Here is a 25,409-nt window from a genome sequence, read left to right as displayed (position 1 = left end):
GTGTGTGTGTGTGTGTGTGTGTGTGTGTGTGTGTGTGTGTGTGTGTGTGTGTAGCAGAGCTTTGAGGAGGTGGTTCATACAAGGAGCCAGTAAAAATGGAACTTTGTGACCTTTAAAAGAAATTTGCAAAAAAACAGCATTAGAAATGAAAGGAACTCTACAGAGAAGCAGAGTGCTATAGTGGATAGAGAATCAGCCTCAAAACCCAGCAGATCTTTAAGCCCTGATGCTGACCCATTTTCGCTGTGTGACCCTGGGAAAGTCACTTAACCTTCACACTGCTCCAGGCAGCGCTCTAAGACTAAGTTGCAGAGAAGGTGCCCACCTCTCTTTGTGGAGGGAATTTCCTCCCCTGAGAGTTCCCTCCGTCAGTTAAATCACAGATCCAGTCCTTGCTTTCCCTGCCTAAGATGGGGAGGTAGCATGGGACAGAGAAAGGACATTGGATCGGGAGTCCAAAGACTTGGGACTTAATTTCGGCATTGCTACTTACAACCTGAATGACTGTACAAGTTAATTACATTATCCAAGCTTTGTTTCCCGTTTTTTAAGTAGAAAGTTGGATTAGGTGACCTCTCACTTGCAACGCCCTCAGCATTTCTGCACCCTAGGACAGAGCTCTGATTGCCCTGCCCTGGTTATGCCTCTGTAGAGACTTAGGATTCCCTGGCAGTTCAGCACTTTCTAGAGTTAGGCTTTCTTGGCCCAACACTGAATACTGTATTTTTAAAATATTTGGACTTCCAAACAGAATAGTAACTGGGCTCACTAGAGTTCGATCTGCTAGAAATGAGTATTCTGCTTAGTCCAATATTTTGTTCACATGATAGTTAGAATATAAAATGTCAGTGAATTAGATAATACTCTGCTGAAGTGATACCTCGATACCCTGATGGATCCATGATGGTTATCAGTGTAGGTCTTCCATCGGTGGGTTGGACTGGGGACACTTTGCATTAGACCAAAGGCAGCTAGATGGCACAGTGGACCTGGAGTCAGGAAGACATGAGTCCAGATTTGTCCTCACCTATTATTTGGGTGACCCTGAGCAAATTACTCAACTGCTGCCTGCCTCAGTTTCCCCAACTGTAAAATGAGGACAGTAGCACCTACCTCCCAGAGTTGTTGTGAGGGTCAAATGAGATATTTGTAAAGCACTACCTTAAAGTGTTATATAAACGTGAACTATTATTATTATTACAAATAACTAGATTGTTATTGATCCAGACAGTTCACCCAATCACAGATTTAAAACTGGAAGGGAACTTAGAGACCTAATCTAGTCCAATTGCTTCATTTTATAGATGAGGAAAATGAGTCCTGGAGTAGTGAAGTCATGCTCATGGTCACATAGCCACTCAGTGACAGAGATGGGCTTGAACTCAGGACTTTTAAGTTTCTATTGGGAGTTTTAAAAAAGGTACAAAATGCTTGGTTTTTATGTGAAATAATTTGTGAGCAGTTCCCCTCATCCCTCTCCTCACCCAGGGAGGACTTCTGAAGACTGAATGTTAGAGGAACAAGCAGTCAGAATGGTACGCTCTCGTTGCTGAGACAAAGCACCAGCGTCTAGCACCGGCAGCAGAGAGTGTACTCCCTCAGGCAACTCTGACGGACCTTGGGCCCCAAGGGATGCAAAGACCGCCCTTCAATATTTACTGCTGCTTAGTAAAGCTTTTAGCCTCGCGTTGTCACTGGACCAGACTGCTAAAAAGCCTCTGAAATGTTGAGTGTTTTTGTTCTAATTGCTTCCAAATGCCCAAGGATTATCTACAAGGATCTCCCCCCCCCTTTTTTTCTGGTGTTCCTCTTTAATAATAAAAACTGCCATTTTAGGCCCTTCATAGTGACCAAAGCATTTTACATTCATTATCCCAATTGAGCCTCACAACCCTGTGAGTTAAATACTTTATTCCCATTGTACAGATGAGGAAACCGAGGCTCAGAGAGTTTATGTCCTTCCCAAAGAAAGGGTTTGAACCTAGGTATTCCTGACTTAGAGTCTTGGCATTCCTGGCTAAAAGTCACTCTTAGCTTGCACACTAGGTCATCTCAGTTTTTAGCTGCTCTTGGGAGTGAGGGTTAAGAGGGAACAGATTGGATATGGGGAACTCCTGGGGAGGAAATTCCCCACTGACGAAGGCGGCTGCCTGCCTCCGACTTGGCCTTAGCTCCTCAGAGTCACTCGGCCAGCTTGAGTCAGACAAGACTGGAACCAAGGACTTCCTGACACTGAGGCCGGCTCCCTCTACCCACCGCTCTGCACTGCCGCATTTTTATGGTTCGGTTACTCCATGTTTGGACTTCATTTACACATGCCTGCCCAGAATCCCGGTATTGAAGTTCTTATGCAGCTTATGATGACATCAACCAAGGTTCTCTGCAGTTGGGTTCTGCCTTGCTGGATGGGCCCAGGAGCCCCTGGGTTGGTTTGGATTATGTGTGTGCGTGTGTATATATGTTGGGGTGTGTGTGTGTGTGTGTGTGTGTGTGTGTGTATGTATGTGTGTGTGCCGAATGCAGGAATTAAAATATATGCCTTGCTCTCTTTTTCCATTTCATTTTTATAAAAATATTTCGTAAAATAATGCACAGAAGGGAAAAAAATAGGGCAGCTTTGCAAATTTTACTAGCTGGTTTATATGTATACATATTAATATATAGATCCAGATATACATATATAGCGTTGTATACATATAGGTTAGATATGTGTATACATACTAATATATAGATACAGATATAGCTATATAGAGATGTATACGTATAGGTATAGATATGGGCATACATATTAATATATAGATACAGATATAGACATATAGAGATGCATGCATGGATATAGATATGTTTATACATATTAATATCGAGGTACACAATATATAGATGACACATAGGTGCTTATTTTAACTTAATAAATGTATAGTATTGTATATATACACATACATACACATACCCATACACACATACACATTCACATACAGAGTTTCCTCAAAACCTTAGTGTAGTTTAAGCTTTAGTAACTCTAAAACTGCTATAAGACGGTTCAGGTGCCCTGTATATACTTGACTCCACTTAAAGGAAGCTGTGTTCTTCTTTGCTTATTGGAATGTTTGTGTCTATTGATAATTGCTCGATTGCTACCTTGGTTTTTGAGGCTGTGGGTCTTCCTCCTTTGTCCCATGGTATGCCCCCCACTATAATCTGCTTCACCACACACCCTTGTATCTGTGCCGTGATGGAACAGTGGTGAGGGGGATGGGGCGGCCAATGATATTTGAAATATCAAAACACCAAACCTCACTTTGTCTTTCCTGTTTCAAGCTCTGAACTCTTGGGAGAAATGAGCCCCGAAGTGAGGGGCAGGTCTTCTCGATGGCCCGGGATCCTTCTGTTTCATGACTTAAATTTACTTTTTCCTTCCATTAGACACCCCTCCCTCCCTCCCCTGCCTCTTGATTGCTTCAGGTTTCCTGATTTGTCTCTTCTGTTTTGAATCACAGGTGCACACGTTCCGAGGACCGCACTGGTGTGAATACTGTGCCAACTTCATGTGGGGACTCATCGCCCAGGGGGTCAGGTGCTCAGGTAGTTCAGACCTCAGATTGTCTTGTTCTAACTCCATGAAGCAAAGATACCTGATAAACATGTAAATAACAAAGCTAAGTGACGGGAGGGAGCTTCTCCCAGATTGTCCACCCACCCACCCAAAGGCTCCTTACGTTACGGCACATCTCAGCCCCTCAGTAGGGATATTGCTTGAGGTGTGCTCAAGGGCAAGAGAGGAAGCATTTTGTTGACTTGATTTCTCTTTTCACTGAATAAATATGAGGTTTGTAACTCATCCTTCTTTCTTCCCATAATGAGCAGGAGCTTTGAAAAGTCCATGGTGTGCCTGAACGAATCAAGGACACACCTGTTTCCTTAAACCGTAGTCTTTCTTTTCCTTTCTCACCCCCTCACTCCCTACAAAAAAACTGGACTTAAAAAATAATGGCCCTGCTCTGTTCTTTCTGCCATCAGATTGGTAATGGAACTGAATTCTGTGTTTTATTCTTGGTAACTGAGGGTCTAAGAGCACCATGAAAATACGTGTATTTTTCCTGTTAATGAGGCAGTGTAGCATAGTGGTCAGAGAGCATCACCTCAGAGGCAGGAGGACCCGGGTTCAAATCCCACACTGATACCTTTGATCTGTTTGTAAGATCCTGGATGAGTCCTCTAACATCTTGGTACTCCAGGGAAACTCTCTTAAGCTTTAAGTTACAAAGAAGGTGCCAATAGGCTTCAGGAGAGGGAGTTTTCTCACCAGGAGTTCCCTTGGCCAATGAACTCACAAATTTGAATTTGAAAAATCTTTGTGGGTGGTTGTAGCAGAACAATCTTTGTTCTGCCCTGTGGGGCCCAAATTGACGTGTGTCCATAGGACCCTCTCCTTAGCAGAGGAGGCACAGCTTTCTCCAGGATAAACATATGTGTTTTTAATAAATATATTTCAACAATTATGTCGTTAAATCACATTGCCCAATAGAGATTGCTTGACCTTGCATGTCATTCTTTCAGGCACAGGGATCACTGATAAATGAAGAATAGATGAAAGAAAACTATCACTTGGCCCTCATCTCCCCTTATTGATGTACATATATATATAATATTTATGTAGAATATGGTATATATGTAGTATATATAGAATATAGTGAATATATATTATATATAGAATATAGCATGTGCATATATGTATGTGTGTGTGTGTGTGTGTGTGTGTGTGTGTGTGTGTATATAAACTTGGGCACTTCTAGAGGGCTTTGCATTCATACAGCACATGGAACTTTATTGCTTCCCATGAGTGCAATATTTTGTCTACTTCATGTAAATCCTTCTCCTTTTAAAAAACATCAATATTTGAGCTTCTGTAGATAAATAAGGGAAAAGTTTGTGGGAAAGCCAGGAAACAGTAAAGGGAGTCACCCAATAACAGCAAACCACATTTTGCCAAACAATCCCATCTTATCCCAGGAGAGCTTCTTTTTGAATGGCCCAAAACCAACCAACATGCTTTGGGCCCAGTCAGTCAAATTCACTGTCACCAAGTAAATCTTTTCTTTAGCCAGATGGCATGGATGATTCTTTGAGTTTTCTCCACCTGTATATAAGATATCTATCTGTCTCTCTATCTCTCTATCTATCTATCTACCTATATCTATCAATAGATATAGATAGATAGATATAGATAGAGAGATAGATAGAGAGATAGAGAGACAGATAGATAGATAGATAGATAGATAGATAGAGAGATAGATAGATAGATAGACAGACAGATAGATAGATAGATAGAGAGACAGATAGATAGATAGACAGACAGACAGACAGACAGACAGACAGACAGATAGATAGATAGATAGATAGATAGATAGATAGATAGATATAGGGGCGATCTAGTTTGGAGACTTATTCCTTGGGTGGAAAGGAGAGAACCAAGGCAGTAAATTAATACTTTTTTACTAATTAGTTTATTTATTTTTAGTTTTCAACATTCACTTCCTTAAGATTTTGAGTTCTAAATTTTTTCCACTTCCCTTGCCTTCCCCCTTCCCCCTCCCCCCTCCCCAAGATGGTGTGCAATCTGATATAGGCTCTACATGTACATTCATATTAAATATATTTTCACATTAGTCATGTTGTAAAGAAGAATTAGAACCAATGGGAGGAATCACGAGAAAGAGGAAACAAAATAAAACAAAAAAAAAGAGAGAGAGAGAGAGAGAAAGCAGAGTGTGCTTCGATCTGCATTCAGTCTCCATAGTTCTTTCTCTGGATGTGGATAGCATTTTCCATCATGAGTCTATTAGAATTATCTTAAATCACTGTGTTGCTGAGAAGAGCTAAGTTGGTCATTGCACAGTGTTGCTGTTACTGTATACAATGTTCTCCTGGTTCTGCTTACTTTATTCAGCATCAGTTCATATAAATCCAGGTTTTTCTGAAACCATCTTGCTCATCATTTCTTATAACACAGTAGCATTCCATTACATTCATATACCACAACTTGTTCAGCCATTCCCCAATTGATGGGCATCCCCTCAATTTCCAATTCTTGGCCACCACAAAAAGAGCTACTATAAATATTTTTGTACTTATGGGTCCTTTTCCCATTTTTATGATCTCTTTGGGATACCGATGTATGCACAATTTTGTAGCCCTTTAGGCATAGTTCCAAAATGCTCTCCAGAATGGTTGGATCAGTTGCACCAACAATGCAAGTAAATTAAAAATTGAGAGTAGCTAAGCTACTTTAAAACACAGAAGTGTGCTCATTAACACACTGCCGTGCTTCTGCCTACCCAAAAACAAAGAGAGCTCACATATGGAATCACATCCGATCCTTGCTATGACCCCATGAGGTCACTTAAGACATGGAATCCCAGAATCTCAGAATCTCGCAGTCGGAAGGGACTTCAGGAACCATCTCCCATTGGATCATAGGTTTGGAGCTGGAAAGGGACATAAAGGTCATTTAGTCCAACCCTATCACTTAGAGAGGGGGAACCCAAAGCCCAGAGAAGCTATATGATTTGCCCAGTGTCACTTGGGGAGTAGGGAAGAGAGTTAGAATGTGAGCTCAGAGACTCTTACTCAAAATCCAAAGTCCTGCCTGAGAAAGACTCTACCATAACACTGATCGAAGGTCATCTAATCTCTGTGCCAAGACCTCCAGTGAGCTCACTACCTCCCCAGGCAGCCCATCCCATTTTGGAGCAGCTCTCAGTGTTAGGAAGCCAGGCTTTTTTTCCTCTGATATCAAGCCAAAATTTGCCTCTTTGCAACTCTCGTCCTAGCCCACTTGCTACACCTATTGTCTTCCTACTATGTGAACTGCCGGGAGGTCCCAACCTCTTTGTAACTATAACCAAAGAGAGGCCCATTCTCAGACAATAAAAGTAAATAAATATAACAGCTGACATTTACGTCAGGCTTTAACAATGGCTGAGCTATTTATACCAATTATCTCATTTGATCCTCATGATGACACTGGAAGGTAAGCGCCATTTTCATCCCCCAATCTTATAGATGAGGAAACTGAGGCAAAAGGAGATTAAGCGACTTGTCCAGAGTCACACAGCTAGCAAGTATGAGAAGCAAGATTTGAACCTAGCTCTTCCTGACTCCAAGTTTACCCCTCTCTCCATGACACCAAGCTGTCTTTCATGAGCTCAGTGCTGCAGACATTATTAACCCCATTTAAAAGATGAGGGAACAGGCCCAAAGTGGTGGAGGGTATTGGATGCAGGATTCAAACCCAGAATTCTCCTGGTTCTAAGTCTGATGCTCTTATAACTACACCACACTTCCCATCACACATCTTAAACTTCCTAGTAATCAGAGCATTCCCAAAGTGGACGGGACTCCCTCTGCAAACACCGGGTTTTCCCTTAATTGTATATTTGTAAACCAGGACTTATTTACTTTTTTTTTTTTTTTAAGAATAGAACACTTGGGCATTTGATTGAAGCTATGGACCTCTTTTCTGAATCATGTTTTTAAATGCATAAAATAAAATATAAAGGACTACAAAAAAAACCAATTATATTGAAGTACATTTATAAAAAGACTTTTAAAAACAAATTTATATAGCCCAAGTTAAGAAGCCCCGCTTTACTGAAGACAGGATGGCTACTTAGCCAAGATCATGTTAAGGGCATTCTTGGTTTGGGCTTGGTGACCACTGAGATTCTCTGAGTCTCCAGAGGAATGAAATTAGAAAGCCTCGTTAAACAGGGAGATGCTTTTGTTAACTTGGATTAAGTAGGTTCTTGCCCCGATCGGCCTGATTCTCATTGGCTGAAAATATCCATTAGTGGATGCCACCTGCTAAGAGGGTTTTCATGGCTTCAGCGAACTCCAATGCCCCCTTTCAGCTGAGGATTTTGATAGGCTCTATAAATAATTACTCTAATTATTCTATTACATGGCGCTGCAATGCAGAGAGCCCTGTGGTGCCCTGGCTAGAGGCCATGTCTTCATTATTACTAATTTTACAGGTGGCAAAATAAAGCCTGTATTGTGGGGGGAATGGAGGTCCCCTGACTAAGCCCTTGAAGGGCCTAGAAACAGTGGAGAGAAAGCTGAGGGAGCGAGAGAACTGGCTTTGTGACACCCTTCCCAGGGACCTCAGGAAGCCCACGCTAAAAGCTCAGCCCATTCTGGGTAGAATTGTACTGGTAGTTCACAGGATCCCAGAACTGAAAGGGACCTCAGAAGCCATTCAGTTCAACCTCCTTATTTTACAGATGAGGAAACTGAGGCCCATGGAGGTTCAGTGACTTGCCCAAGGTCACACAGGTAGTAAGTTTCAAAGGTGAGTTTTTAACCTGTGTCCTCTGACTCAAATTTAGGGTCCTCTCCACTCTGCCACTGCCTCCCCAATCAAGGGACCTGAGAGGTCATCCAGTCCATCCCCCTGCCGGGGCGCTGGCCACCTCTCAAAGGTTCTCAACAACTACTTTGCTCATCTCTGGCCCAGGCTAGATCAAAGGGCAGAGGGAGGAAAGCAGAGTGAAGCTGTTCACACCACCCATCAGCACCCCCTTATGAATCACCGGCAGCCTAGCTACATAGAACACAAGCCCCATGAGGGCAGACACTCTCATACTTTTGTCTTTGTGGCTCCAGCATCTGGCATAGTCCCTAGTGTATATTAATAATTATACAATAAATGATTAATTAACCACTCATAAATGATTGATTGAGTGATAGCTTTAGGAAACACTGCTGAACCATCTCGAAGACTTCTTTTGATACTCAGGATTTCAGTTATCTAGAGTGGTATGTAATAGAAAGATCGGTGAACTTGGAGGTAATCTGGCTTAAGTGCCAGTTTCATTAATGACTAGCTTGGTGCTTCAGGCAAGACATCTATGCTCTTTGGGCCTCGGTTTCCTCATTTCTAAAAAAATGGAAGACCTGTTTATTCTGGAACCTGAATGAGATCATGTACATGAAAGGACTTTGTGACTAGAAAGTGCCATGTTTGAAAGTAAGTTCTTATACCATTACTACTATTAATAATGATCATTGGTTCATAAATAGGTTAATTGCATTTTCTTGAAGAAAAGTGGAGTCAAGGAAATAATTTCATAAGGACTTAATTAATAGAGCAGTCTATGAGCAAATTAGTCTAAGCACTATTCTGGCATGTTGAGAATATGAGTAAAAAATGATTAACTTCATTGTAGCTTTTCCTCTAAGGTTACCTGGCTACAAAGATACACAATATGCATCCTTGGTATGGCGAGGTGTAAGAATGTAAACAATTCCCTAGCAAGGACCTTAAATTCATACATCATGGTAGCAGTCGGGAAAAGTTGTTTCTCCCACCACACCAAATAAAATTATTCATCAATAAATGAGGCTCCTACTTTCATTCATAGCAACCATCATTTAGAGGGGCCGCATGTAGAGGTAGCCAGAAATTAACCTATGTGCTCAAGATGATGGAATGTTGTATTTAGGTTTTTCCTCCTTCAGGGGTCAGGGTAAAGGGTGAAAGTGGTTCTGCATTCATATTTCCTTGGCAGTAAGCTCCCTGATTCCACAGTAGCAACCCCCTGACTTACCAGAGAGTGATTCTGGATAATCGATCAATCAAAAAGCATCTATTAAGCCCCTACTGTGTCCTGGGCATTGTTGATATAGTAGATAGAGCATTGGACTTGGGGTGTGCTGGGCTGACTGTAAGATCTGCCATGTTCCCGAGCTCTGCTACTTGGACATTAAGAGCTGACTTGGAGCCCTCCACCCACCCAGGCCTTTTGTCAGGCCATTGCCTACTTTCCCCTTTCTACATCTCTTGGATCGTTCAGAGAAAACTGATCTAGGGGGCTAAATGTTCAGGGATAAGTAGACCCAGACCCTTGGGCTATGGTACTTTGTGCATGAATGCCTACTAGCTGCATGGTTTGGGACAGATCTCTCTTCCTCTCTCTAAGTTTCAGCTTTGTCACCTGCAAAATGGGGGTGTTGGCTTGGGAAGGCAGCTTGGTACATCGGAAAGGGTGCCCAGACCCAGAGTTTGAGGACTTGAGCTCAGATCCTGGTTCTGTCACTTACAAAATTCATGACCTTGGGCAAGTGACTTATAAACTCTTTAGGACTCAGTTTTCTCATCTGTAAAATGAGAGGTGCTAAACTAACAGCCTCCAAGGTTTCTTCTGCTGCAAATCTACAAGCCAGTGATCTCGGATTATCTCTAATAGTCTCTTCCAGATTTAATTATAGTCAATAAGCATGTTATTGAGCATATTAAGCAAATACATTTATTAAGGATAGAGTAGTCTATTTGGGGGGTTGTGGGGCAGGGAACAACACTGTGTGTTTACAGTTTGGGGGTGGGGATCAGGAGAGACTTCTGGGTGGCAGCTTTGAAGGGGACTCAGGATTCCATGCTCTTATCTATGGGTTCACCCAGGCTCATTTCCAGAGCCATTAGAATGAGGTATGCCTGACACAGTGGGCTGGAGTCATAACAGATAGGTCAGAAATGCTGGTCAGCACCATGAGACAATCGGGGGAGGCACTAAGATTTTCACACTGCTAACTATAGGACCATTCACAATCACCGTGAGCATCTTGACCCTTCAGACCTGCCCGTGCACATGCAACAGAGAACAAATTAGCCATCAGGAACTCAGGGCAGACTTCAAGAAGCGATTCAAGAACTAATGAGATCCTGCCCTTTTTTTCAGATTGTGGCCTGAATGTCCACAAGCAATGCTCCAAGCACGTTCCGAATGACTGTCAGCCAGACCTCAAGCGCATCAAGAAAGTGTACTGCTGTGATCTCACCACCCTGGTGAAGGCCCACAACACCCAGAGGCCCATGGTGGTGGACATGTGCATTCGGGAGATCGAGGGCAGAGGTTTGGGAAGAAATAGCTGTTGCTGGGGTTTAGACTTTGAGAGGTTCCAGATTGAGGGGCCCTGCCCAGCATTGTTGAAGGAATCCTCCTGAAGTTTGCTCTGCTGACAGAGTCAACATATCCCCCCATCCCCTTACAGGTGTTATAATAGACAGAATACTGTGGGGTGGGGTCAAGAACACCAGGACTCAAATCCTTCCTCAATACTTACCTGCAGGATGATCGTGGGCAAGGCACTTGCTGCCTCCCTATGCCCCAGCCAAAGATTCCCCTAGGACTTAGTGGAGGGAGTTCCCACACTGGAAATTCCCACATGGTGACAAATCACCAATATTCCTGTCCTTTCTTGTTTAAGGTTATTGTTTTGCAGGGAGGGGGCTGAAATTCAGCCCCCTGTGTTTTCCTTTTTCAGGTTTAAAGTCAGAAGGCCTGTACAGAGTCTCAGGGTTCACTGAACACATCGAAGACGTCAAGATGGCTTTTGACAGAGGTATGCTTGAGAATTCCCTCCTGCCTCGTTTGGTCATCAGACACCCTCCTGGTGAACAGGTTTGACAATGAATTTCATTTGGAGGCAGTTTCTTTGGTTCCATTCATGAGTACATTGCTGAAGGGGAAGAACCAGTGTGCCCAGCCAGGCAGAACTCCCACACTGACCCACACAGATTGCCAGCTTTCCTAGAAGCCATGATCATCGGGTTGCTCCGAGAGGGGAGCTCCAACGTAGTGTATGAGCTCAGGGAAAGCAAGGGAGAGTAAGGAGCACTTAGAGCCCTGGAGTGGGAGTCAGAAAGATCCGAGTTCAAATCTTCCTTCACACTTAATAGTGGTATGTCTTTTGAGTAAGTCACATGACCTTATGTGTTTGTGTTTCCTCATCTGTAAAATGAAAGGTCACCTAAGCACACTTCCAGCTCATCCTGAGAATCCAGGCTTTTCTTTTGATGTCTGTTCACTTCTGACCCTCTTCTTACAATCTTTTTTCTTTTATTCTCTCATTTTACTCTGAAGAGCTCAAAGTGGCAGGTGAGGATGTGAGGGTGCTAAAAGGGGCAAGGATTTTTTGTCCCTTCCCTCCATGAGTTTCATATAGGAACTTCTAGCGTGGAAAGCCCTTGTACCTATGCAAATCAACAACTCCTCCGTAACTTAGTTTTAAAGACTTGTGCATGGTCATATGGCCATTAGGTGTTAGAAGCAGGACTTGAACACATTTTTCTGACTCCAAGGCAGGATCTATACCATACCTACGTCTCCTCAAGTTGAAGAGAAGCAGGAAATGGGGTGAAATAATGAGTTGTAGTGTTTGACTTGCTGGGCACATTTTTCCTCTAGTAGCTATTTCTGCTGACCTTTGTTTTCTTAAGTTCCCAAGTTTAAAAGAGATGCTGGCATTTTGTCCGTGACACCCACATCTTTTGTCAAAAGGGAATGAATCTTTGCTACTTATGTTATACTGGCCAATAGCCATGTCTGTTAATGGACTCCCACTGTGCCCTGGAGCCCTCAGGACTCCCCCAACTGTGATCTGCATCTCCTTGTCTTTAGATTCCAGAATCAATTTCAACATCTTACACTACCTTCTTACCTCCCAGAGTCAACTTAATTCAGTGAATGTTTAATACCTGCCTGTTATGTGTAAAATCATTATTGTGGGTACTGGGGACACAATGACAAAAGAAAAGGAGAAGAGAAGAAAAGAAAAAAAAATTCCTGTTCTCAGGGAGCTTATGTTCTACTGGTAGAATATTCTTGGCATTCTAGGACTGAAAGGTGGCTAGTCAAAACCTGAGATGGGAACATTTATCATTGGGTTTTTCCCTCCTTCCACTTTCTCCTTTCTCTCCCTCTTTCTTTTCCATTTCCCTCCTTATCTCCCCTTTTTCCTTTTCCTCTCCCATCTTTCTTTTCCCTCTCCTTTCCTTTCCTTTCTTTTTTTCCCTCCCTTCTCTTCCTTTTGCTCTTCTTCTTCCTTTCCCTCACTATTCTCCCTTCTTTTCCTTCCTTTACTTTTCCCTTCTCTTGCTTTCTTCTAGTTTTATTTCTGCTTTGAAGCACCCAAGGAGAAATGAAGACACTAGTTAGTAACGGATCTCTTGGCTCTCTCCTAGATGGTGAGAAGGCAGATATATCTGCCCACATATATCCAGACATCAACATCATCACAGGGGCACTGAAGCTGTACTTTCGAGACTTGCCAATTCCTGTCATCACCTATGATACCTATGCCAAGTTTATAGACGCAGCTAGTAAGTATGAAGCCCTCTGCGAGTAGCAGCCTGGTTTTGTTTAAATAAAGAGCTTCTGAGTACAAGAAAATGAAAACTTTGGATTATAAACGATTGTCTCTGCCACGCTTTCCATTTAGTTACCAATGCCATCAGCTCTTGATGACCAGCACCAGTCATAATAAGGGTTGGCATTTCTATGGCCTCAAAGCTTGGCAAAATCCTTCACAGTGATGGTCACAGTGGAGCCCCACAAGGACCCTGTGAGGAAGTTACTAGAAGTGATGTTATCATCGCTGTTTTATAGAAGATGGAATGGAGGCTCAGAGCAGTTCAATTACCTTCCCAGGTCACACCGCTATTGAGTATCTGAGGTGGAATTTGAACCCATGTCTACCTGACTTCAAATCTAGCACCTTCCCCATGCTTCCTCTAGGACTGTGCATTTAATGAAATATTGGGACACTGAGCCTTCCAGTAGACTTGGCCGTGACCGGGCAACAGGAATTTCTATCCCTGGGAATTGGTCCTTCCCTGTCTCTTCCTCATACTCAAGTCTAATGCCAGTGTGCCTGTATCATGCTCATGTTATATGGGCTGTTGGAAGCCCTGGATGGGAAGGATTCAGCATTCACAGTCACCCTACCTACCTATGTTCCCAGCATCACTACAGGCACCGAGGGGGCACCAAGTGCTAGATCTGGAGTCAGCAAGACCTTCTTCAGATCATCCTCAGACATTTACTAGCTGTGTGACCCTGGGCAAGTCATTTCACCCTGTTTGCCTCAATTTCCACATCTGTAAAATGAGCTGGAGAAGGAAATGGCAATGCACTCCAGGATCTTTGCCAAGAAAACCCCAAATGGGGTCACAGAGAGTTGGACGTGACTAAATAATAACAAGTATCATACTGCCTGTCACATATATAAACATTAGCTATTGTTGCTATTCCTGGAAAGAGTGCTGGATTTGAAGTCATAAGATCCGGGTTCACATCCTAGTTCTGCTATTTACTACCCCCATGACCTTGAGAAAGTCAAGTCACTTCAGTGGGTTTCAGTCCCTCCAAATGAAATTGGACTAGGCGTTTTCTAATCTCCCTTCCACCTCTAAACCCTATTTTTCTGCCTCGAGATTTCACCTGCCTCCCAATCAGCCTAAGGACCGCTGCTTTATTCAGGGAACTGCCGCCTCTTCTAATAGCTTTTAGCCTTAGTGACAGGTACCCTTCCTCCCCAAAGCTTGTTGGAATTACATCTGCTCCACTGAACAGCAAAAATCAAATTGTTGCCTATTCCTGTTTTGAAACTTGAGCCCCCATCGAGTCTCCCATGAAATTCAATTACATCCAATCCAATAAACCTTAGCATCCTTCAAAGTACAGCTGAGATGCCACCAACTATAAGACCTTTCCCTTTCTCCTCTGTTGTTAGTATTATCTCCCTCTTGAAAGTATTTGGTATTTACTTCTCTGTATACAGGTTGTATTCTCTCCTCCCTCCCCCTTCTCAGTACAACTTAAGCTACCTGAGGGCAGGGACTGGTAATATACAGTTTTCCATCAATGGTGTGAGGAAGGTCTTTTCCTCCCAATAGATGATCCTGAATGTTTTTTCTAGAAACATTCAGGTTTTAGTTTCTCCTGGCTATACCCTCATCCAGCTGTTATCTTCAGCAAGTCTGTGCTTGGTATTAAAGGGTTCCCAAGGCTGTTATTTACCTTTCTATTAATGGGTTCTCCAGCTTCAGGTCTTCCCTACCTTGCTGCTCAGACAAGCACCTGATGGTCAATAGAGAGATGCCAGGCCCCTTTACCACCACAAGGAAGAGCTGGGGCACATTTTCCAGTAGAAATAGGCACCTGCCCTACCTCTTTGGGATACTTTGAGGACCAGTCAATTTTAGATGAAAACTTTTCTTGTGTCATTTCTCCTTGCATAGCTATTGGATTTTATTTTAAAACAGAAACCTTTAGTTTCTTAAAAACAGCAACCACACTAGCAGAGTATCTTCACCTTCTTCATACAGCCTGGTCCTGTGTGCTGACATTCATGTCGTCTGATTTCACAGAAATCTCCAATCCAGATGAGAGGTTAGAGGCCGTCCATGAAGTCTTAATGTTGCTGCCCCCTGCCCATTATGAGACGCTCAGATACCTAATGATTCATCTCAAGAAGTAAGTGGATGCCTCACAAACCAAATGGCTTCTGCCATGTTTGGGCAAAGGGAGGGTTGGCATTGGTTACACACTAGAGCATTTTTACACAACTCAAAAGACAGCTTCAAGTAAAACAGCCCCCCTGGACTTTTCCCAGCTCATCCACGTACCTGCCTCCTTTTTCTGGACCATGCCCCTTTTTTACCCAGTTCCCTCCTTCCTTCTCACAGCGGCCCTTCAGCCTCTCCTGTCTTCCTCCTCAGCCCTACCTTCCACTCTTCTGTCCTGGTGCAGGTCTGCACCCTGTCATGGCTCGTCTCTGTCCTGTACTTTTCTCTTGCCTCTCTGTGCCTCTGGTGTGTGAAAGTGGGAGCCCTGGAATTGGAGGCCGGTTACAGTGGGCATTTCATTTCAAACTTATCTCCCTCCATTCCAATCTCTTAGTATGTGTCTCTGTGGGGAGGTTAGGACATGAGTTCCTTATGCTATTGGAGAAAGGCAATATTATTGTTGAGGCTATAAAATTGATCCAATATAGGGTTTGAGACCCAAAATGATGACACCGAGATAGCAAACCCTACTGCTTCATGTGCCTTGTGAATCATGGAAATGGAGTGATGCCATGGTGCAGGGGGTAGCACAGTGGACTGGGAGTGAGGAAGACCTTGGCTCAAATCCCATATCAGAACCTTGGACCCCTCTAGGCTTTCCTCAGCTGTAAAATGCGAGACTGGGAGTCAACAGCCCCCAAGGTGGCTTTCAAGCTCAAAATCTTTGATCCATGATCTTCTAATTCAGGGTGGTCAGTGATAGAGAAAGTGACCTTGGAACCTTAGCCCTTCCCGCTCCCAAAAGGAAATGCCTATTTCTGATGCCAGATAGTTAATCTGTTTCATTTTAAGTCCCAAGGCATGCTTCATCTACCTAATTAGTAGATTGCAATTTGTCAGCTCCATCTTTTGGTGAGTCCGGTCTTTGATCAAGGCCTCATAGTCAGGACTAATAGTGATGTGTTCATAACCATGTAAGCTTCTCAAACTCCTTTTTTTCTTAGGGGGGAGGGGAGGAGAGGGATGGATAATGTTCACTATAGGTACATGATTGAATATCGCTAGATTAGATGAACATGTTCAGTTACAGCACCTGAATCAATGAAGTGCTGGACCCTAAAAGGCAACATGGAATAATGGGATCAGCAATGGATTTGGACTCAAAGGACCTGGGTTCAAATCCTAATTTTGTCCCTTGCTCCCTGTGTGACTTTGGACAAGTCAGTTCTCAGCACTCAGGGCCTGTGTCTCTTCATCTGGGACTCTCAGTGGCTCCCAAGGCCTCTTCCAGCTCTCAGTGTGGAATCCCATAATCCTGGGCTCCCTTCACTACCCTCTACTTTTGATCTGGGAGGGTCTCCTTTCCCTAAATTTCTCTGATTTCTTTTTTTTTGATTGAAAGATCATCGTGTTCAGTCAACTCCTGAGAGGGATGATGGACATAGGCATAGAAAATGAAATACGGAAGAATGTTGGACTTCGCGGGCTCTAGAGGCCAAGGGCGGGGGTGGGAGGGGGCAGGATGGTTATCACCTGTTTTTACTGTCTATCCTTTCACACCCACTCCCACTGATTTAAAACAAAACAAAGCAAAACTTGAGTATGTTCAGATTACATCGTGTTCTCCTGTGGAAAGTCTGCCTTGCTCCAAATGTAGGATCCAGAGGAAAAAGTGCAGCATACTGGCCTGGGAGTTAGAGTGTCCCTGATGGGGGAAAGGAGGGGACAATAATCATTAGTCATTAAGGTGGGATCAGGAAAGGCCTCACGTAGGAGGGAGAAATTAGCCAAACCTCCATGAGTACCATCTTTTAGATAAACCAGAAACTTGGAGGCTCAATTGACTCCCTCTTGGGCCAAAGATAAATCACTTAAATTTCTTTTTCCTTGATTTTCCCATCTGTAAAATGGACTTTATGCTTTTTCTGTTTGTCTTGATAAGTCACTTAAATTTTTTCCTTGCTTTTCCTACTTATAAAATGGGCTCTATGCTTTTCCTGTTTGTCTTCAGACAGTTGAAGGAAGGAGGATCCATTAATATGAGCTCCTTAAGAGCAGAGATTGTTTTGTATTTTTTGACTTTACATTCCCCAGCACCTAACCTAGTGCCAGGTACACAGTAAGTGCTCAATAAATGCTTACTGAATGAAACAGACTGTCTCAAAATAAAGAGTGCTTCAGCTCTAGAGTACTGAAAAGTTAGGACTTGCCCAGGATCAAAAGTTGGCTGGACTTGAACCCAGGTCTTCCTGGCTTCAAGGCCAAGTTGGCACCATGCTGCCTTTGTTTTTGCTCTATAGGAAGGTAATGGATGAGTGCCTGTGTCTTTCAGAGTCACGCTGAATGAGAAAGAAAACTTCATGAACGCCGAGAACCTGGGGATCGTGTTTGGCCCCACCTTGATGAGGCCCCCGGAGGAAAGCACCCTCGCTACCCTCAACGACATGCGGTACCAGAAGCTCATTGTGCAGATTTTAATAGAGAATGAAGACGTTTTGTTCTAAGCCAACGGGGAAGTGGGCTGTGTGGCCTCAACCCTGCCTGAGCTGATAAGGCGAGAGGAATGAAAACATTTCTTATTTTGCCTGACTTTATTTTTTAAACAAAGAAAAAAAGTTGCTTGCGTCTCTTAGACATGCACCTCTCTCCTAGGAAGAATGAGGGGGAGGGAAAGAAAACCCTTTGCCTTGTGTCTCTAGCCTGATCACTTATGTATATTTGTTCTGAGGAAGAGCACTGGATTATTGTTTCTTTAACTTATTACAAGAACGCAGACCTTTTCAACAGTGGTGTTTTCGGGCATGCAAGTGGCCCCTTACTCGGGGGCAGCTTCTCAAGACATTTCCCACCTGCTAAAAAGACAATTCTATAAGTCAAATGTTGGACAAAACCTATATTATAAAATTTATTTTTTACGTTAATGAATGGTGTTTTATTTTAGCAGAAGAGAACTCAATGCAGTGCATTTATTATCACCCTTCAGTAGGCCCTACCCTGAGTTCTTGCAGGATCCCATGAAAATCTGGACCACTCCTACAGTGTTCTCTTGGCATAGCTCCAGTGTAACCCAAGCTTCCCATGGCAATGCCAAATGTCATGCACAGTCCAGCTTTTGGAGTTTCCGAGTGAGCGCCAACATCCTGTTGTCTAGAACAAACATGGCAGTTTCGGCCTCCTGTCATAAAAGCAGTGCCAGTTTCCAAAGGCTGAGTTTGAAGAATGGCCTTCCATTCCCCCATTGGATCTTCCAGTGCGGGTCACTTAGAAGGAAAGGGGATAGGGGGCTGGGGGGATGCTGGTTATAGTTTGGCCCTAGGCATAAGTGAACGTTTGGCTTCTTTCTTCTTCTTGGGAGAGCTTTGAAAATTAACTTGTTTGAGGCAAAGGTAACTCTTTGTCCCATCGTCGTACACGTGAAGGTTAAGCTGCAGAAAAAAGGTAATACTTCTGTTGAATGTGTTTTCCATTCCAACCCAACAGCATTTATTTATCGATAAAGTGCCTATGATGTACAAGGCACCGTGCTGGGCCTGGGGATAAAGACAAAAGCCCATCTTTACTTGCAAGGGCCTTCCCTCTGCACTTATTACAAGGAAGTCCACGGGCTGCTTTCTTTAGGGGGAGTTGGTAAATTTGGGTCTCCCCCAGAATCTGTTATTCCTCTCAGAAACTAATCTGTAGTCGATTATTTAATCTTATCCTATGACAGGTTCTGTTTTCTCTGCATTGATCATCTGTTTTCTTAATATGCCTCTTTGCACCTGAATTCCCACCCAGACAAAATCTTACAAATATACTCAGATCACCGCCCTCCCAGATTGTTATTGGTTTAGGGTTTTTTTTTTATCTTTTCCTCTGATTATCTGAATCATGTGATTTAACCACTCACTGTCTCTGGATGATCTCAAAAAGCAAAATTGACTGTTGATATTACATTGTGTGCAAAGTGAAGCAGAGAGAGGTGGAAGAGGAGGAAGAGGAGGAGGAAGAAGAGTGTCTTCTTGGTCCGCTAAAAGAGGGAGGAGTCACAAAAAGGGCTCTGGGCCCGGGCAGCACGATTGCACAGTGTGTGTGTGGGTGTGTGTGGGTGTGGGTGGGTGGGTGTTTGGGGGTGGTGCTTCCACTCTCGGGCTTCCCCATGATTGTCCAGCTTTGTCATAGTGTGTGTAATTCTTGATACTGTCATAAAAAATTATCTGGAAATGGTTTTATTTTGTGACGTGAACCTGCTTTGTAATTTATGAGAGTGTAAATGGAAGGAAGAAACATTAAATGTATTGAGAGTTCTTGTGCCTGTCGAGTTAGTGAATATAAAACATGCGTGTTCGGCTCTTAAGGAAAGTGTTGGCCAAATGCTTTGGGCTCAGAAAGATGGCGGTTGTGGGCAGTCCTAAAGCCGTGAAGAAAAAACAGCTGTTCATACATGGCCTGGGGTTCTCCTGGCTTGGAAGTTAGGTCTAAAATTCTAACACTTAACCCTGTCTTCACCTAGCCTTCGTCCTCTAAACCCTGCACCCTGCAGATGGAAGGAATCACCCTCTTCTGTGTGGGACACTCCCCTTCTCCACCCCCTCAAGGAGGTCCTTGGGGAAGACAGGAAGTGTGTGTGTGTGTGTGTGTGTGTGTGTGTGTATGTCTATGTGTGTATGTATATAAGCATGTATCTGTGTGTGTGTATATATGTGTATGTATGTATGTATGTTGCTGTGTTTTGAAGTCCAGGTTGACTTTCCCTTCCCACACAACATCTGCCTCCTTGAGTTTTGTGGCATAATTCAATTCAACAAGCATTTCTCTTGCACTTTCAGGTTTTCAGAGTGTGTTACAAATAACTCATCTGATCTTCACAACAGCCCTGGAAGGTGCTATTATTATCACCTTTACAGGTGAGGAAACTGAGGCAGACAATGATTAAACAACTTGCCTCAGGTCACATAGCTAGTGAGTATCTGCGGTCAAATTTGAATTCAGGTCCACTATGCAAATATTATGTGTAAGACATTGTGCCATGAAAATAAAGATGAATCAAAAAAATAAATAAATAAAGATGAGCAAATATTCTACTGGGGTGCCACCCCATGTACCCAGATAAGTACATACAAAGTAATTTCAGGGGATGAGAAGCACTAACAAGTTGGGGGGGTGGCACTAAGGTCAGACCTCAAATAGAAGATGACACCTGCTTTGGAGGCAGTTAAGGATTCTAAGGTGGAGGTGAGAAAGGAGAATATGGGGGGTTTGGGGCACAGCCTATGCAAAGGCATGGAGATGGGAGACAGAATGTCTTGAACCAGGAACAGCAAAGTTATTTGGGTTGAAAGGTAGAATGTGTTAAGAGGAGTCAAGTTAAGTCCATTTAGTCTACCCAGAGGCTTTTTTCCCTCCAGTTTTGCTTACTCTCAGATTCTCAGTTATGTTCTTGACAATTCCTGCTGCTAGCTGAATGACCTTGGAACAAACTAAGCATTACTGGGCATTTACAAAGGTGAGGCCAACCTTTGATCACCCATTGTTCCCATCCATTATCATGAGATGGCTTATTTGTCTAAGATGCCTTTTAGGTCATATCTGAACAAACTCAGATTGGGTATTTCTAATAGGGAAATTCACTCTTCAACACTTTTATCAATGACTGGAGGAAGATTTAACCGATCCAATTTGTCCTACACAAATCTGAGAGGGATCCCAATGCTGGGGTCTAACTGAAGCACAAAAGACTCAGAGGCTGAAATTGAATAGAACCAATGCTAGCCCTCTGCTTCCTTCCAAAAATCAACCTTATGATTCCAAGATGGCAGAAGCACTATCTGACAAGGGTCAGGGGCTGTGTGAGGAGGAGCATTGTTCCCAGAAGGAGCAAACTGAAGGTCCCACCATACTTGGATATAGTCATGCCGCATCTGGGGTCTTGTATTAGTTTCTCCCCAGCCTTAGAGGATACAACTAGGAGTAACTGGAGAGAGTTGGAGCAAGGTAGGTTTAGGCTCCATGTCAGGAAAATTGTCATAATCATTCAAGCTATCTGAACATGGAATGGGCTTCAAGGGGTAATGGGCTCCTTCTCTCCAAAGGTCTTCAGACCAAGGTTGGATGACCCAACTCACTAGGGTTCTGGTAGAGGGAAGACATGATCATGGAGGGAATGAACTCAAAGGCCTCTTCCAACATGCTGTTGGTTGCTTCCTAGCTGGCTTCTTGCCCCTTCGCCCTACAACCATTCCTCAAAGCCAGGGTGCAGCACAACCAGACCGTTCCAGGGATCTCTCTGTCATTCTCTCCTAACTTCAGAAGGAGCCTCAGCTGGTGCCCTTTAACTTTCCTAGGACATTCAGACACATTGGAGAAGCTGTCCTGAATGAGGTTCTTCAATCATTCAGCTTGACCACACCTGAATCTTTAGCACAGACCACCCAGCCAGCATATGCTCCACCTGTCTGTTACCACAGGCTGGTCACACCTCATTACAACGTTTCAGGAACCATGATCCCAAGCATCTTGGGACCAATGCAACATGGTCAACAGATACAGCTCCAATTTCCTGACCACAGCCAGACAGCCTATAAGGATAATTATAAACATAGCAAGAAGACGACAGTCAAATGCCAGTTAGGGTAGAATTTTAGGATTGGGAACTAGATGGGACCTGGAAAGAACTAGCTCTCCCCTCCCCTCACAGAGGAAGAAATTGAGGTCCAAGAGGTAAAGTGACTTGCCCAAAGTCACACAGACAGTAGGCAGCAGAGCTAAGAACTGTTTCCAAAATAAAATGTCCTCAGTTGTCACAACTTAGATCTAGAGGCTCAAGCGTTGCAATTGTTAGCTGGGTCAAACAAAAAGAAAGTAATGGAAGAGAGAAGAATGAAAAAGAAAAGTTTTCTTGTGTTTGTTTTTTCATAGCCCATATATGATGTCTTTCTCTTCCTCCATAATCCCATTTACAGCTGTGCTTGGAAAAGGGCACATCTCCCAGGTGTCGGAGTTTTGGCTAGATACATGGTCAGCATTTTGTCCTAATCACTGAAGAAGCCTGGTCAAGATAAATAGAATCTTTGTCTCTCTTCCCCCCTCAAAATATCAAAAATAATTATTTTATTTATTATAATTATGTTTGCTTATAATTTCATTTATTTAATCATATATTATGTTCATTTATCATAATTATATATTTGCTTATTCATTCATTAAATTAATTATGTATTAATTGTGATTATATATTTATAATAATTATTTATTTAATAAATAATTGTTGAGAGGCAGTGTTACACAATGGATAAGCAGTTGCCCTCATGGTTTTGAAATTCCCCAGTTCAAATCCTGCCCTGACACCTACTTAGTTGTAGGATTCTGGGCTCTAACCAAGTCTCTAAGACTTTAGGTGGCAAAGAAGGTGCCAACTTGCAGTGGTAGAATGAGTTGCCTCCCCTCACAGTTGGGGGTCAGTGAAATCACAAATTCAATTCCTATCCCCATGGAGATCTTACTGGGAAATAGGAAACCAATGATTCATTCAACAAGCATTTGTGAACACCCACTATGTATAAGGCATATGAAGACAAAACAGAAACAATCCCTGCCTTTAGGGAGCTTAGTGGGAGTATACAAAACACACACAGAGAAGTCAGTATGAGATATGTACAAAATAATAACAAAGTCATTCCAGCCAATGAGGGACGGGGGGAACACGGATCACAGAAATGCCTCAAGGATTCAGAGAAGTAAATAGGAAATACTTAGAAAGTACTTTGGGGGAGAGCAGCCCAAACACTAACCAAGGGATGATCAGGAAAGTCTTCTTGTAGGAGGTGGCACCAGAGGTGAGAGAGTCCTAATGTAGGAGATCTATGCTAAGAGGAAAAGGTGGGAAGGAAGCCCATTACCCCTGCCCTCAGAGAGCTTGCAATCTAATAGAGAGATCAAAAGTACACATTTAACTAAAATGCAGTAAGTTCCATTAGAAAGGTGCCAAATAAAGGGCTGTGGGGGGTGGGGGGAGGATGTTGAGAAGTGCCCTATACCCCTGCCCTAGCCAGCCAGATGTCATCAGAGAAGACTGTCACCCACTAGAATGTAAGCTCCTTGAGGGCAGGGACTGGCTATGTCTTTCTCTGTACCCCCAGTGCTTAGAACAGTGCCTGACACACAGTAGGTGCTGTGTCGACCAAAGGTAGCCTTACTAGGAACGGAATTTCACCAACCAGAGATGGGGGATGGGGAACTAAGAGAGAAGCCCATGAGCAAAAATCTGGAAGCAGAAAAGCCTCCTATCAGCACCACTTCTGGTGTTTGCCCGGTTATGACTCATCCAGTAATCCTTTCTGCCCTAGGTGGGTCAGAGTGTTCTTGGGAGTGCCTTTCACTAGGATCTGGGGTATTATTTTTTAGCATTTATAGAGCCCTTTTTCACTTTGAAGGATTTGATGACAATACAATACCTTTGTTTGCTCCTGACTGCCTCAGAGTAAATAAGGGAGCCTAACAGTGTCCTGGTACTTCAGAAGGCTTTATCCACATTAAACTCTCAAGTCCATGTCAGGTAATCATGGGACCCTCTTCAACTCAAAAGAAGACATCTGTAAAAGTATAGACAAGAGGCAAAAACTTGCACTTCCGTAAACAACTTGCCTTGTGAAAGGTAATCTTCCCAAGCTGGAGGTATCAGAGATGGGCACCCTAGCTCCTGAACCCTCAGCCTTTTCCTGATTGAGGAATCAATCTTTGCCTAAAGCCTTCTGGTCTCAGACTTCAGGAGCAAGGGGAAGAATTTTTAGAGACCAATTTAAACTTGCTATTAGGAGAAATTCTCCAACAACTCAAACTACCCCAAAAGGGGGGCAGGTGGCACGTGGTAGGTGTTGGCCCTGCCCCCATCCCCAAGTTTTTTAAGAAAAGGTGGAATGAGCATTTGTAAGGTAGGATAATGATTCGAGTTCAGGCTAGGATGGGACTGATGGTCTCTGAGGTCCCTCCCAACCCTCAGGGCAGATCCTGACAGATTTTAAGGGGTCCAAGAACTTGGAAAGGGAAAAAAAATCATCTTTATTTTTATTAACCTCTAACAGTTAGGGTCTAAACGAAATTTATCATCTTTTATTTATAATTTTTTTCTTCTGAGAAGCGGTTCATAGATTGGTTTCCCTAGAGAAACCAGGGGCCAGGACCCAAAAAAGGTGCAGAAAACCCTGCCTGTTGTCCGCAGGGAGCTGAAAGGTCAACGCCGCGCTAAGGGCGCAAGCTGTGGACCAAGGGGAGTACTCCCTGGCCCATCGCCCTCCCCCACCCCGATTCTCTCAAGCACGAGACCCGGGGCTGGCGGGCAGCCAAAGGCCGAGGAGAGAGAAGGTCCGAGATCCAGCAGCAGATCAAAGGGAGGCCGGGCGGCAGTAGAGAAGGCTGGATTAGAGGCAGCAGACCTGTGCTCCGCATCTCCTTGGGCAGTACCCTCGCTTCTCTCTCGGGCCTTCAGGTTCCTCCTCTCTAAAATGAAGGGGGTCATACAAGATGACCACTAAGGCCCCTTCCGGCTCCAAAGCCATGATCATGGGGGAGACCCCATGCAGCGGGTCACTGCCCTAAGCAGGGCGGGTCAGAGCTCTTCCTAAGTATCCGAGAATCCATTTGCCCACCAGCCGCCTCATTAACTTACTCAGTACAATCCCAGGATCCTAGGACCCCGGAGCTGGAAGGGGTCCCAGAGGCAGGCTAGTGCAAGCCTTTCACTTTACCCTTGAGGAGACTGAGTCTCAGAGAGATCTTAGCATCACAGGCCGAGAGCCGGCAGAGGCCTCTGAGACCGTGTAATCCAGCCCCCACGGGCCGGGGCTGGGAGCCCGAGGTCGAGGGGGTTCGACGACAAGCTCCGAGACCGCGTAATGCAGCCCCCACGGGCAGGGGCTGGGAGCCGGAGGTCGAGGGGGTTCGACGACAAGCTCCGAGACCGCGTAATGCAGCCCCCACGGGCCGGGGCTGGGAGCCCGAGGTCTAGGGGGTTCGACGACAAGCTCCGAGACCGTGTAATGCAGCCCCCACGGGCCGGGGCTGGGAGCCCGAGGTCGAGAGGGTTCGA

The 25,409-nt window shown here is 43.9% G+C and overlaps 1 protein-coding gene and 1 long non-coding RNA gene across 3 annotated transcripts in view; one reads left to right on the top strand and one right to left on the bottom strand.

The window, feature by feature from the left end:
* The window catches only part of LOC114050588 (beta-chimaerin), a 291,310-nt gene extending 271,687 nt beyond the window's left edge, over positions 1 to 19,623 (top strand). For both annotated transcript variants that reach the window (XM_027872402.1, XM_027872403.1), the window contains 6 exons: positions 3,498 to 3,582; positions 10,737 to 10,910; positions 11,323 to 11,400; positions 13,022 to 13,159; positions 15,209 to 15,314; positions 17,679 to 19,623. In XM_027872402.1, the coding sequence (XP_027728203.1) occupies positions 3,498 to 3,582; positions 10,737 to 10,910; positions 11,323 to 11,400; positions 13,022 to 13,159; positions 15,209 to 15,314; positions 17,679 to 17,850 (753 nt within the window). In that variant the 3' untranslated portion in view covers positions 17,851 to 19,623. The remainder of the gene's footprint in view (positions 1 to 3,497; positions 3,583 to 10,736; positions 10,911 to 11,322; positions 11,401 to 13,021; positions 13,160 to 15,208; positions 15,315 to 17,678) is intronic.
* Positions 18,690 to 25,409, bottom strand: part of LOC114050591 — an 18,090-nt gene continuing 11,370 nt past the window's right edge. Inside the window, exons 2-3 of the long non-coding RNA XR_003570027.1 lie at positions 23,779 to 23,916; positions 18,690 to 18,771 (exon numbers count right to left, since the gene is read on the bottom strand). This is a non-coding gene — a long non-coding RNA (uncharacterized LOC114050591). The remainder of the gene's footprint in view (positions 18,772 to 23,778; positions 23,917 to 25,409) is intronic.

The sequence above is a fragment of the Vombatus ursinus genome, unplaced genomic scaffold (genome assembly GCF_900497805.2).
Source record: "Vombatus ursinus unplaced genomic scaffold, bare-nosed wombat genome assembly UNPS02014799.1, whole genome shotgun sequence".
NCBI lineage: Eukaryota > Metazoa > Chordata > Mammalia > Diprotodontia > Vombatidae > Vombatus > Vombatus ursinus.
The sequence above is the reverse complement of the archived record's forward strand: the minus strand, read 5'-3'. Positions and strand labels throughout refer to the sequence as shown.